Source organism: Bactrocera neohumeralis, chromosome 4 (assembly GCF_024586455.1).
Source record: "Bactrocera neohumeralis isolate Rockhampton chromosome 4, APGP_CSIRO_Bneo_wtdbg2-racon-allhic-juicebox.fasta_v2, whole genome shotgun sequence".
Taxonomy (NCBI): domain Eukaryota; kingdom Metazoa; phylum Arthropoda; class Insecta; order Diptera; family Tephritidae; genus Bactrocera; species Bactrocera neohumeralis.
The window spans coordinates 13,235,617-13,251,191 of NC_065921.1; the positions used below are offsets into that span (position 1 = coordinate 13,235,617).

Sequence of the window (15,575 nt, forward strand, 5' to 3'; positions counted from 1 at the left end):
AAAAATATTTGAATATAAACTCTAAATCGCAACTGAACAGTGACGACGGCAAAAATCTCTTTACAAAATATCTCAATAATATTTGTAACGGTTTATTGCTAACGTCTTCAACGAATAACGTACTTTTAAAGTAGCGTGGTACTATTTTTCCTAACAAATATCAGGGGTGCTTTAGTTTTGTCCACTCAGATTTATACTTTTGAAAAGTTTTTTGTTTGAAATTTTGTATCTCGAAAGAATATATAACATATTTCTCATATTTGAAAAAAAAACTTTAAATTTCGCAAAAAAATATTTATGAAAAATTAGTAATTTTAGAAACAAAAAATTGTTTAGGAAATAAAAATTTAAGAAGCAATAAACTTATTAAAAAACAATAAATTTGAAAAAATTATATAAAAAAAACAATAAATTTAAAAAAATTATATAAAAAATTTCGACAAAAAATATTTTCGAAAAAATAATAAACAAAAATTGTTTTGGAAAAATAATAAAACAAAAGCTTAAAAAAAATAATAATAATTTTTGGAGAGCAAAAATAATGGTTGAAAGCAAAAAATAGTTTTCAAAAAAGTAATACCGAAAAAAAGTATTTAAAATAATAAGTTAAAAAAATTATTATTTGCAATCAATAATTTTAGAAACAAAAAAAACTTATAAAAAAATAAATAAATTTGAAAAAATAAAACAAAAAATTTCAACAAAAAATATTTTCGAAAATTATTATTAAACTTTTGTTGGAAGAAAAATTATTTTGGAAAAAAATAACGATTTTTGGAATCGTCACAACACATCTTCTCCAGATACTGAAATCATTTAAAAATTCTTGCCATGAAAATAAGGCGAAGTAACTACTAAGAAACCTTAAATAATTTAATCAAATGTGTGAAAATTAAAAACACATGCTTTCACCTCCACCATTTCTGCTCACGATTTAAAATAAAGAACAGCAATAATAAAGTTCCATTCGAAACACAACATTTACCAACAAGCAGCTTTTATCGCGCTTTACTGTTACTAGTACTCCTGGATATTTACTCTTTTAAGTTACTTGCGATAAGATAACGCAGTAAAGGCTTTGAACTCGTTTGCTTTGCGATAATGAGCTAGAAAACATAAATTGGTTTACAGGTACATATTTGAAAATTACTTTTGAGAAAATGCATGAATTTCGTAAATTAAAGGCTCTTGAGGTAAAAGTACGTACAACTTCCGTTTCTGCTTTAGAAGAGAAGTAAACAACTACTGCTTTTTAAGAGTACATACAGACAGCTATGGTATGCATAGTGTATTGGCGCATAGGACTAAATTATGTACATAAGGGTTTTCCTCTCACATTGTTGTTGTGTAACTTCGTATAACAACGATTTGCAACTTAAATGTAAATCGCATGAATATGCCGAGCAACTTAATTAAATTATTTCTACAAATACTTTCACGTACATTAGACAAGTAGATAAATGTGTTAAATGCAAATATTTTGCGATACAAGCAACACGATCTGTCAACAACATATAACAGGCTTTGGAATTTACATGACAGAAATAAACGTTTTATAACGTCAGCTTTGAAAATATAGAGAAATAGTATGGTTCTATAATATATTTTTTCTATATATTTTTTTTTTTAAACAAGCATTAAACTGACGCGACGAGCTGTAAAAAAAAAATTCTGAAAAAACGATTTTTCTGACTTGGATGTGAATATCAAATCAATATACTAGAATTAGTGTGGTGAGTTCTGGCAATCTTCAAATAAATTGAAAACGAACACTGAAAACAAAAAAAAAATTATTATTGCCTACATTTAGGCGCATATTCATATTTTTAGCGCAATCACACACCTAACGCAACGAAAAGAAAGTGATCAAAGCAAAGTATTACTAACCCAAAATCGCCGATTAAGGTTACCAAGCGACGATCTGTCATTTATTTACTAGCGCAACAAATATTTTGATAATTTATAACCACTTAAGGCTCATATTTGAAATTATTACAAATGTTTTAAATAAATAGAAACTGTAAGGGCAAGCCATAATCGTTACAAATTAAAATCTGAGCAAAAAAACTCAGCTTTCAGTCAAATATTTGCATGTGATTGATGGCACACCCACTAAATAAAGACATTCACTGAACAGCACAGGCATTTATATAAATCTAAGTGTTTACACGTATGAATGTATAAGCACTTAATACGCGACTCTGAAAAACGTTAAGTTGATGATGCAATTGTCGGCGCTGACAGTAATCACAATGTCTACAGACACTAAATGCAAAGCGACATTAAAAAGTGATGACAAGATCCAGCGACACAAAAGACAAAATGCAGACGAATGTTAATACTATATGTATGTATAATATATAGACATGTTGTATGTAAATATGTATGTGCAAGCAAAAGAGTTACATTAACAAGTTGGTACAAGATAATCAAAGAAATGCTGAGGCTATTAGCCAAGGTAGAGATGATCATGAAGACATGAGTGCGCTGAGTGATGAATGCGAGCCGGCAAATAACTTGAAGGGGACTGCGCATGCGCAAATGTATAAAAAACCTTGCATATACATATGTACGTACACTGCAAGTGTAGTTGAAATGCTACATACAAATTTATCATATCTTAGTCTTGTTTGCTGCTTATAAATATTTTACATTTTGGAAACGATGTATTTATGAACATATACATACATATTACGGAATTTGTATGTAGTACATACATATGTAGGAAATAAATTTATAATTTTTATTTATTTGGAAATTTCTATTCGATCCACCCGGCATCAAATTTCAACAAAGATGTCATCAATCACTCATTTGATTGATAAGTTGCAGAGAGGAACTTTTCGAAATTACGAAATTTTTTCGGTCTTAAAATTTGATAAGAGTCAAAGTTAAGGCAATATGTTACATCAAAGAAGATGTGTGTGTATAAATTTCATTGCGATATCAAATAGGTAGAATTAGACTCACTTAGTGACTAAATCGTGAGGCAAAATACAGAGCCTCAGCCTTATAAGACTTTCATAACATATTTTTAAGGTCTTAAGTAATATGTTTGTGCTTTATATGGGTTGACGTTGCTTGCACAAATTTTGTACTAAAGATCAGAACCAGTACTGTCACTATAAAAACGGAGGTAGTTACTTTAGAGCCAATTAGGGTGGTCCTTAATGAATAAAATGAAATGAATGATTTTTCAGTGTTTAGCCCTTAATCCATAGCACTACGTAAAAATGTGTGAATTATATATTACGGTTTCGATTGGAAGCTTTTGAGCGGTTACTTGGGCTCCCTCGGGTACAGCTTTTTTTCAACAATTTTTTTCTCATATAAAAAATGAAGTATTTTATTAGAAGTTTTTATCTTTACGAGCATACACTATCAACAAAGAAATTCTAAAATTGTATATATTTTTAGTAAAATAATTATTTTTATATATCTTTATTAAAATAGTTTTCTTATAGTCTTAATAAAGCTAAAATAAATATTAATATGTATAAGGATATCATATTACAAAACCCAAAGAAAACTTAATTTGCCTTTCTTATGACAATAAGTAAAAGAATTTGAGAACAGACAATATTACTGAGGCAAATAATTAAGATATTGCATAAGCTGCCTAGGAATTAATTAAAACGTACGAAAATAAAAATGTACGCACATACATACATACATGTACGGTACATAATATGTAGCGACTCACAAACCTTAGCAGTGCACCTTTTAGTTAACTAAAGACAATCATAAATTAACAATGAAGTAATAATTGAAAATAAATATTGCTTTTGTCAATAATAATTTTAAGCTAATGATTGAAAATTTCAAGTCACGTAACTGCACATAGCTTGAACATAAATATGTATGTACTCTCAATAACATGTGTGATGGTAAGTGTGTGTGGTCAAATTTGCAGTTGTCACATAAAAGGACTAGTGCCAGATGAGTACTAGTACAAAAAGAACGTGTGTGTGCGCACTTGGTAATCGATTTTATGCGAAATAGAATTAATTTAAATAAAATATCGCAAAAACCAACTTTATGTTTTAGAGAAAAGACACCAAAATTTGGCAAATATCTAAATGACAGATAACAGAGTCAAAACACCTTTTCGGACACAAAATTGCATCACCTTTTTATGCATTTTTTTTTTTGTAATATATAAAAATGAACTTGAAATACAAATTGTATTTTGCAACTAAAATTACTGCGCATGCATTTTTTATATTGAATAATGGACGCCAACCGATACTACAAATTACTCAACGGACCACAAACTGTCTGTATGCCGGGTATAGAAATGAGTTTTTTAAGATGCCAGCACATACCCATACATTTTTCGAATTTTTATTTAACACATTTTTAACTTAAATAACACGTACGATTAATAATATGTAGTTGACCATAAAAATCAATATTTGTGCAAAAAATAGGGAAAAAATTGGTGAACAAAAATTCAAGTAAAAACACCCACACACGAATCGAAGTACTTAGTGGTCATGTGTACAAATATACTTAAGAAATTATAAGTATGTATGTACATATGTATACCTTTGTACAACAACAATAATAAGAAAACTATTAAGAGTAAATTATATAAAATAAATATTGCTGCTCTCCATTTAATAGCTCAATCAATTTAAAATTTACACAAAGGCAAACCAAATACTGTTTATATAAATACATACATACATTTATGTACATGTATGCATGTAGTTAAATATATTTTAGTAAGTATTATTATTATTTTTCAATAGCACAAATTTACGCGACCATTTTCTGCTATTCACAGTATTTTTGACATTATAAAAATGGAGGTAGTTACTTTAAAGCCAATTAGCGTGGTCCTTAATAAATCAAATGAACCAGATTTTTTCAGTGTTTTGCCTCTTATTCCAAAGCACTACGTAAATATCTGTGAATTTTGAATTACGGTTTCGATTGCAAGCTATTAAGAGGTTACTTCGGTTTCCTCGAGTAAAAAACTGCCTTTCCTTAAAAATTTTTTTCTCATACATATAAAAAATTAAATATTTTATTACAAGTTTTGATTGTTACAAACAAACACTATTAACAAAGAAATACTGAAATTTTTGGAATAAAATATTTTAAGCTCGGCCATTGCGTTGCCATTCCGGTGGTCCCTCGGAAAAAAGATGCGCTCGCTTTGGCAGGATAACTCCTTACAGGATCATCCAAAGTGAAAAAATACTTGTTATAGTTAAAACCTTAACTTAAAACTTGGACGAAGGAAAAAAAACTGTAAACTAAATTGTTCGCAGAATCAAAATAATTATAAAAAAAAATTATTTATTTGTATTTAATTATTGTTTTTCTCAATCCATAATTGGTACTTCTATAGGCAAACTGAAAAAAAAAAAACAATTACTATCCACACAGCCATAAGACCAACCAGGCTCCAAATTTCTATGTATTAAGTTCGACTATAATCGTATGGACTGAGACAGAGAAAATCTGCTTCAAAAATTTTCTTCCCCACTCCTAATTTACAAACCTATTAGATAAGTATATATGTAAGTACATCAGTGCATGCAGTGATCACAGGAATTGCGTAGTTAAATATGGCGCCGACCGTCTCCAAAGCCAATATGCATAAACTTATGAATATGTGTGTATAGTACACGAAAGCATACATACATATGTACATACATACAAGTACGTATATAAATATAATCATCACGAATTTGCATACAGACGAAATGTTTGTGCAATACTCGAATATTTGTCAGTCAACTAAAAGCAGGAACATACAGACATTTTATTGACAATTTTGTATGACAACAACGTTGAACTCTCTTGTCTGTTTTAATGGCAGACACCTTTGTCGGCGCACCGCCAGTCGTGCTAGCCAGGCTATGACAAGGCGCTAATCCAATGTCGTTACTTAAAGGCAGCAAAAAGTCGAACTCAAACGAAATGGGTTGAAATGAATTTAAACACGCTGGCGCGACGTTCAATTTGCGTAGGTGTGAAATGCATTTATTTGCATACAATTTATACAATAATCAGCATCACATGTCTGTATGTTTGTATAGTGTGTGTATATGGATATTGCACTCACAAATGCAACACTTATAACTGTATACACTTATCGTGATTAAGAGTCTTTATTACAGTGTGAAAACAATAAAAATGCATTGTGTATATATGCGTACTAGAGTGGGCCAAAAAAACTTGTTTTTTAATTTTTTCTGAAGTACGGTGAAAATATTGTTCAAAATTGCAAACAAATCTATCTGTTAAAGTCTGAGCTCTTAATATTAACAATAAGAGGTGGAGCATTGTGATTCTTAATTTTGCTTATACATAGATAATATCGGAATATTTTTTAGTTTATTTGGATGTTTACAGCTTTTGAAGAATTTTTTGTATAGTCAAAATTATTCTTGTAAGATTGAGGATCCAAAAACATGTTTTACATGTTTTTTCCTAAGTTAACTGATTCAAAAGTCATTAAATTAAAAAAAAAATATTACAATTTTTTTACAAATTGGAGGCCCTTTTTTGGTCAAATAATATACAAAAATTTAAAAATCATTACTAGAATATTTTTTCGGCATTTCGAACGATATTTTTACGGTATCTAGAAAGAATATTAAATTTTCGAAATTTTTCATCCCACCCTAATGCATATAGTTTGTAATATATATCAAATATACATATATGCACGTAAGTATATACATATGTATCTATGTATGTCCCCACAAATGCGTAGCAACTCCTTTAAGCCCCTCACTTAGCTTGGCATCACACCGCCAAATAGAAATAATAATGCCAACAGTCACAATAATTGCACAATTATAAACATATACAAACATACATTTATGTGATATGTAGATAAACATACTATATGCACATGTCGACAAAAATGTAAGGTGTGAATTCTAGACCTGTACATGTTAATTAATGATAATATGAATGAAAGCATTATATCTAAATGAATTACTTAAAGATCCATACAACAAAGTCCAAAGTCTAACCATCTAAAACACACACCAGAAGCATCAGAATCCTAGATTAGAAGCACACGCCTTTCAGTGAATTTTGTGTTTCAAATTTCAATTGAAAAATAAATTGGATTCAACACCAGCTTAAGAAGACAAAAGTGATGGGGTTAAAAGATTTAAAACAGATTGCCTGCACTTTTTAAACGAAATCGACACGAATGCTTCATTCAAAGGTTTGCCACCCAATCCAATACGATTTGCGAAAAGTTTCATAGTGCAAAAACAACAAGATATATTTAAAAAATGTTTTATTTTTTTCTCTTTAAGACACATTTCTTAAATACAACTTCAAGCAATTAAGGAAACAGTCTTAAAAAAAGTAAAAATATAAAGTAAAAACAAAAATGACAACATTTTAAATAAACAGGTTACTCAATTTGTTAAGCATTTATGCACATAATTTTGTACCGAGCATAAAATTGTTTATTTAAAAGTGGAAATTGCCTTATGAGATTGACAACAGCTTGACGAGACAAACAACTTTTATGACGGAAATTAAATATAGATTACAATGTAAAAGGCTGGTTGAAAATTTGACATGAATATGGTTTACAGAATTGTAGTAACAAATCAATTCGAAATATATGTTGATCGGTAAGATCGGAGGGTTTGTTTGACATAGCCTATACATGTCATTCATTACCACGTCAGAAAAAAAAATTGTCCGTACAAACACTTAATTCCGATCCTTCAGTTTTTATGACAACTATCTGTACTGTAGGATCTCAAAATCTTTTATTGATCGATTCAAGAAAGTTTGGTTAATGCTTTGGGTATGAAACATGTCAATGATAGACTCGTAGCAAAAGAGCTGAATTTTTTGAAAAAACCGGCGGCGAGGCAAAATTCAATGAAAGCACAGTTAGCCATGCTGAGGCAAGAGGATGGAAATTTGGATTAAGGGGTTTCCTCGGGTATAAAAAAGTCGTTTTTCAACAATTTTTTTCTCATATAAAAAATACTTTATTAGATTTTTTTATTAACAAAGAATTTGTGAAATTTTTGGAAAAAAATATTTTAAACTCGGCCATTGCGACGCCATTTCCGGTGACCCCTCGGAAAAAAATGCGCCCGCTTTGGCAGGATAACTCTTTACAGGATCATCGAAAGTGAAAAAATATGTGTTTTAGTTAAAACCTTAACATAGAACTTGGACAAAGGAAAAAAACTGAAAATTGGATTTTTGCAAAAAAAATTTAAATTTCAGTCAAAATTTCGCGACATTTTTTTTCAAATAGTTGTAATCGAAAAAAAATCCGTCGTCCAAGTCTTTAAGAATTGTATCTCAAAAACCTGTGTAAAATTTCATTAAGATCGGTTGAGTAGTTCTCGAGAAATTTTGCCAACCGACTTCAAGAACACAGTTTCGAGAAAAACGCGTTTAAAGACGGCGCACTTAGCCAGACTAGCCTCGAGCGCACAAGTTCTCAAGGCTGTATTTCCAAAACAATTACTCGGATCAAAATTTAGGACAATATTCTAGAGGTGTTGTAGAATTTAATAAGACAATAAAAAAATTTTTTGAAACCCGTAAACTTATGTATAAACCCTTAAACATTTTGTTGGCAGTCCGGGTCAAATTTGATCAGATGCTATAATAGAAATAATATTTTTGTAAAATAAAGAAATGATTATGTAATATAAAAAAATATTTATTATAAATAGAATTCAAACGTTTTATACTTTTTGCTCGGCACAAGTCGATTTTTGCAGTCTACTCCCCAGCACATTAATAGAGAAATCTTAATTAGCATTTTAAGCAAATTCTATTCAGGTTTTCTATTGACAAATCTTTAGCATGTGTAGCGGAGACACAACTGAAGCAAATGAATACAAATATAAACAACTTCTAGAGACAAACATCCGAGCTTTTGACAGTAGTAATCTCGCGTAGATAGCGAGATACGTGCGCCGACTTCATAAACAAGTTTTGGAAAAATTAGACAAAAGAAACATGCAAAAACGCATGTACTTCTAAACACACACATACATAAACACACACAGCTACATATATATATACATAGATATATTCGTTGATAACAGGGGTGAATCCAGAATTTCGGTGAGGGAGGGGTGGGAATAGAATTAATCCGGCCGCAAAACGAAAAACGCCTACAAAAACAAGAGCGCGTAGCAAAAACAGCAAATATTCAGCTGATAAAATATTTATAGACTCGAGTGAAAACAAATAATTACAGAAGGGGTATTTAGCAAATAAACATATTAATTGCTTGGTATTTTAATTGATTTCGGCATTTTACTTAAATCGCTGCTTAATGGCGTTTAAATGTTTGCAATTCACGCAAAACCATAAATGTTAATAATTTTAGCTGCTATTATTAGATTATTAGTTGAGAAGAAATTTAATTACGCCTACCTAAATACTGAATATAATTCGGGAAATTCTGCTATTTACTTGCAGTGTACACACGATGGGCAACCAGCATGCACTGGTGTTACTAGTGCTACTCGCGCTAGGCGCCGTCCAGCAGACATTTACCAGCTCCCTGCACGCGGCCGATTTGACGGAAGCGAAGTACAATCTCTTGGGTGATGTGGACAAGGAGGAGGCGTCAAAGTGGGCGCATGCCAAAGAACATGGCATTAAAATCTCCACACCTAAGGTTAAGGAGATACCAATCACCTCCACAACAACAACAACGACAGAAACAACAAAGCAAGCTAAGAAGTTGGCAGCAACCACACAGCATCAAGAGCTTGGCGGTGAGCTAAATAACGCGCTCTACGAAGATAATGAATCGGCCGAGCAGCAGCAGATGAGCGATGAGACGCTTAACGATCTGATCGAGGCATCAAAACATAGCGTAGCACTTGCCGATGATCCAAGGTAAGCAAGCCGAATACTTTTTATATATTTTGTTGTTGTTTTAAGCTGTAGTTAACAGCGAGTAAATTGAACGCACTTGACCGCACTTATTTCATTTTTTTTTATATATAAACAGATTCAATAAAATGTTGCCTCATAAATTGAAGACGGAGAATGCCACCGCCACGAGCAATAAGAGTGAGGAGAACTATTATGATTATGATACCGATGACTATGATGATGATTACAACTATGATGATGAAGTTGCCGCCACAGAGTCCACGCAGAAGGTGAAGAGCGGTAGCAGCACAACCGTGAAACCTAACAGAGCCGTCAATACGGCAGCAAAGAACAGCAAGAAAGTGGAAATGAAACCGATTAAGGAAGAAAAAACGGTAAGTTGCAGTAATGCATTTGTAAGGGCTTTCCAACGCATAGCTAACCTCAAAAATTTGCGAAGTCATCTTCCAAGCTTAAAGACGACACACAAATTGTCGACAACAAACAACAGCAGAGTGCAAAGAAAATCGAAGATTTAGACGAAGATGACTACGACGAGGACGATGAGGATGAGGATGATATTAACGATGAGGAAGAGATCGTTTACAATCAGAATGTGCCCTGCCCGAGATATTGCGTTTGCGCACGCAATGTCAATAGCTATCTGGTAGCGACTTGCAGTCGTTTTGATCCCGAAACACAGAAATTCGGTTCGGACATTACCGATTTGATTGTGACCGATGTCGGTCCGAAATATCCCATATTGTTGGGCCCGGAATTCTTCCTGCAGATGGGTCTGAAATATGTATCATCCATTAAAATCTCCAATTGCACCATTGAATTTTTGCATTCCGATGCCTTCCATGGTTTGGACGAGCTGTACTCGGTGAATTTGACAAATGTCGGCTTGACAGTCATCAATCCAAATACTTTCTCTAAGAATAAGAAATTGCGTTTGTTGACCATCTCAGGCAATGACTTGAGCGTTATGTCTAACGTACATTTCCTATTGAATGTAAGTAAAAGTAGCACATAGCATTTATAGTCCACATAATTTACATGTACTCTTCTGTCTGCTTTTTACAGTCCTCGAGCATTGAGGAGCTGGATTTGTCACGTAACAATCTGATGGAATTGCATCCACAAGCGTTTTCGAAACTCTACAATGTCGTCTATATTAATCTATCGCAGAACAATTTGGAGAAGATACCCGATCATGTCTTTGACTCTGTAGAGACCATTGAAGAATTGGATTTGTCGTACAATGCTTTGAAAACACTACCGGCCAACGTCTTCAATCGCACAACGCTCGCTATTTTGCATCTTAAATATAACTCCATTACCGGTGACTTGCACTTCGGCAACGATGATCTGCAGCAACTCGATTTGAGCTTCAACAACATCAAACACGTACACCACGGCATGTTCGACCGCATGACTGGCCTAACCAATCTCAATCTCAAGGGTAATGGTATTACGAAGATTCAAGCGGACTCTTTCTTGGCGCTGAAGCGTTTGCGTCACATTGATTTGTCCATCAACGACTTGGATCAAGTATCTAGCATGATTTTCTACAAGAATTCCGAACTGGATGTCATACGTTTGAATGACAACCCACGTCTTAGCCAACTACCCACCGACGGTTTCCTCAGTTACAACGGTCTATTCACCGTTTACTTCTTGGACATCTCCAATTGCGCTATTGGCGCACTCGGCCACAAGACATTCTCCACAATGCCACATTTGGCTACGCTGAAACTTGCCTGGAACAATATTAATAACTTGGAGCGTGACACTTTCATCAGCCTCAACAAGTTGACCGAACTGGATTTGAGCAACAATCTCATTGCACGCCTCGATGAATTGCTCTTCATGAATAACAATGAATTGACGAAGTTGAATCTGGCTGGTAATCCAATACGCAAATTGTCGGTGCGTCTATTCATGCCGCTGGCGAAACTACAAGAATTGGATGTCAGCGATTGTGAGCTATCTTCACTACTATCTGAGAATCAGTATGGCATGGGACGTAAATATAAATTCTACGAGACTCTACGCAGCTTCAATGCATCATCCAATCAAATCAAACGTATATCGTCCGGTGATGTGCGCAGCTTCAAGAATCTACACACTTTGGACATTGCACACAATCCACTCAAGTGTAGCGAAGACTTCCAAGACTTCATAAGCTATGTATCACTTAGACCCTACCTGGGACCCAACAAATTGCCGACACATGCTGAACTTGAGGTTGGTGACGCGAGCCTTGTCGAATACCAGCCACATGCCGACTGGGCCGCGTTGGCGCATGAGGTATGCCGTCATCAAGAAGAGGGCACAATCACCAAACCAACGCAGAAGAGCTTGGAAAAACGTATCGAACAAGCAGACAAAGAGCTAGACAGCGATGCAAAGAGTTTGTGGAAGATTGTGGAGAATACCAAAACTTACAAACATAAAATACTTAAGGACACAGAGAAGAGTGATGTTGTGATTGCAGGCAATTTAGATGATGACAGCGCTGAAGAGGATGAGAACACAGCCGAAGAAGACAAGGATGAAGAGGACGAAGCTGATGAAAACGATAGCGAGTATGATGAGGATGAAGACGATGAGGATGACGATGATGATGATGATGATGATGGAAATGCTAAGGGTAAGAAGCACAACAAGGATGAGACCGAAAAGAAGATTGACATTACGAAGTTGCACGACTTTGGCGTACATGTAGAAGAGGTGGACCTAAGCAAGGAAACTAAAGATCAATTCCTGTTGAGTAAGTAATCATATTACGAAGTTTTAATGAAACGAATTCTGATAATCGGCTTTTGGTAATAACACATATTTTTTCTCTCTTTTCTTATAGACAAATTCTTAATGAACGGCGACGACTCAAGTGAAAATGATCCCGAAGAGGAAATCATTATTGAGCGTGGACGCATCTACTACGAGGGCTATAAATTCCTCATACCCATTATTGTGATCATCACATGTCTGCTTATACTCGTGCTCGTACTCGTCAAGATTGTGTCAATTGTCTTGCGCAAGCGCGGCGAACGTTATCGCATGGCATTGTTGGCTTCCTCAAACAATTCGATTGTCTATCAGAAGCTCTCGGAAGAAATCAAACCGAAAGTGAAGGAGCCGAAGATACCCAAGGTGCATCGTTATGCGCCCATCAATCAGGTCTAAGACAATAAAGTCGAGCACAAGCACGCGCACACATACATACGCCTGTATGTGTATTGGGAGTGACGCACAGACTCGCAGCGATTAGCTGTTGGGTATGTTTGTATGGGTGTGAAATGGGAATGGCAGTTGAAACAGACTCAACAACACAATCACTTGTTATTAAAATGTTTTAATTTTAAGCAAAAAAAAATAAAAATATATTTAAAAAACATGAAAAATAGTAAAATGCAAAACACAAGTAAAACAGAGACACACACACACAATCACAATAAACGAAAAATATAAACAAAAATTAAAATAAAATAAAAAAAAATCATGTGAAATTCGTAAGAAGGCGGGAACAAAGTATTAATACCGAATTAAACTTAAAAATACAAATAAAATATGCTACTTTGCTAAATAATAGTACTTAACTAAGCTTAAATACGGGATATAGAACAACTGAAAACAGTTGTTGGTTGGCTGCATACATATTTCTTTCCGGTTCCCAAACATGACTAACAGCTAACAACAACTAACAACAAAACGAGCAATGGAAGAGAGTGAACAAAGAAGAAATAATTATAATTTACTTTAACAAAGCAACGGTATGCATTTCAATTAAAACTGTAAAATTAAAAGAATTACTATTAATTTAATAAAAAAAAAAAAAAATAACGCCTCAATATAACAATTCGTCCTGGTGTAAAACTTATTTGCAAATAAAAACTAAAAACTTAGTGCCATCGTTGGAACATTTTTGGAATCATAAAGATTTTTTTTTTTTCAAAATTTTAACACAGTCCTAAAAAGCACATAATACTAATATCCAGAAGCTGGCGTTTTTATATACATATATAGTAGAAAAAAAAATTAAAAAGACATAAAACTTAAACTGCATTTCGGTGAATGATTAAACATAAATTTTACTATATACACTATATAAAATTAATATATACATACACACATATTAACTATAAATACGTTAAATGTTTTCTGTAATATATGTTTAAGTGAATTCTTATATACATACAAACAACACTTTGAAGCTTTTTACTATCTGAAAGGAACATTTATACTACAAATTCTTCCACAATATTTTTTTTACATTAGTTTATATGTATATGTATGCATACTTACATACACACATACATATGTATATATATACAATTAAGTTCTTTGCTATATAATGTATTTTCCAGCGCATAAGCAATGCTATCCAGGCATTGCTTAAGTGAAAGAAATTAAATTATTTTTTAACGAAGTTTTTTTTTAATAAATTCGGAGTAAATTAAATTGGTTAATTTTACAAATAAATATAATTTACACACAAAGAAAATTTATATAAAACTTTTCTCGAGATTCATGTTCGCGTGTACCAATTAAGTTAATAACAAACGAAGCAGACATTTTATATAGTACAGTTAACTAGCGAAGAATTTTAATAAAAACTACGATTTTCGAGAAAAGGTACAATATACAATGCTATTTTATTTGCGGAGAGTATTTTGAGGGGCTTTAACTGCGTAAGCGTTGTCTACGCCAATAAAGAAGAAGAAGAAGACTATGAGTGAATAATTGATGCACTTATTAATGTTTCGCAATGGACCCGAGTTATTGGTTTCAATCCAACGGAAATCATGGCAAACAGGGAGCAAAAATGTTCTAACATCTGATGTTCAATATTGTTCTTGTTGTTGTAACGGCTATCTAATCTCCTTAGGGTGGTAAGGATTAGATAAGTTGTCATCGAAGTCATCCAATGGTAGGCCCAGGAAACGTGCTGTTTCGACGGAGTCGACCCATAGGGAGAGGGGTGTCAGATGTATAGGATTAGCAGGGCATACAAAAGGGTGGTTAGTGTCATGCGGGGATTTGTTACAAGCTAGACATATGTTTGATATGTAGGAGTTTAAGGGGTCAGTAGGGTAATCTTGCCTGTTTTTGACATTTTTTTCATAGAAATTTGTATTCTAAAATAGAACTTTTTTCACATATCATGAGGTATGTATATCGCGGAGTGTATAAACGAATTTTTTCGGAATTTTTTGGTGACATCTGTCGGAGAAATGGCTGGGTGAATGAGATGGGTTTTTTCGTTGGCGGCCACGATTTCTCTTGTTTGGATCATCTGAAACTCAAAAACCCAAAAGTACGTGAATGGTTATCATCCCTACTAGAATCATGATATTTTTTAACTTTCCCTATGTTTTTTTACATAAATTTTGTCATAACATTGTCAATAAATTCTAAAAAATTATGAATCTAGTAGGGACGATAGCCAGACGTTTTGTGAACATTACAAAAAATTAAACAAATCGGTTGAGTAGTTCGAACGGAATCATGTCTGCCAATTTAAAAAAGTGTGTTTTGAGAAGAACGCGTTTAAAGTTTGAGGTACTAAAAAAGCATACAAAGATGACATAAACGTTTTCCAATGGTAAAGTGTGTTTCTAAATTAATTCTAGGGATATAAGGGAACAGAAAATGCAAACAAAAAAATTTTAAAGAGATTACCCTACTGACCCCTTAACCTGATACAGTATCCAAAA

At 33.2% G+C, this 15,575-nt stretch overlaps 1 protein-coding gene across 3 annotated transcripts in view; it reads left to right on the plus strand.

Annotated features, from left to right (window-relative positions):
• The window catches only part of LOC126756331 (uncharacterized), a 50,796-nt gene extending 36,297 nt beyond the window's left edge, over window positions 1-14,499 (plus strand). For all 3 annotated transcript variants that reach the window (XM_050469311.1, XM_050469310.1, XM_050469309.1), the window contains exons 3-7: window positions 9,448-9,873; window positions 9,989-10,247; window positions 10,313-10,867; window positions 10,939-12,628; window positions 12,719-14,499. In XM_050469311.1, coding sequence (XP_050325268.1) covers window positions 9,458-9,873; window positions 9,989-10,247; window positions 10,313-10,867; window positions 10,939-12,628; window positions 12,719-13,044 — 3,246 coding nt within the window. In that variant the 5' untranslated portion in view covers window positions 9,448-9,457 and the 3' untranslated portion in view covers window positions 13,045-14,499. The remainder of the gene's footprint in view (window positions 1-9,447; window positions 9,874-9,988; window positions 10,248-10,312; window positions 10,868-10,938; window positions 12,629-12,718) is intronic.
• Window positions 14,500-15,575: the final 1,076 nt, after the last annotated feature.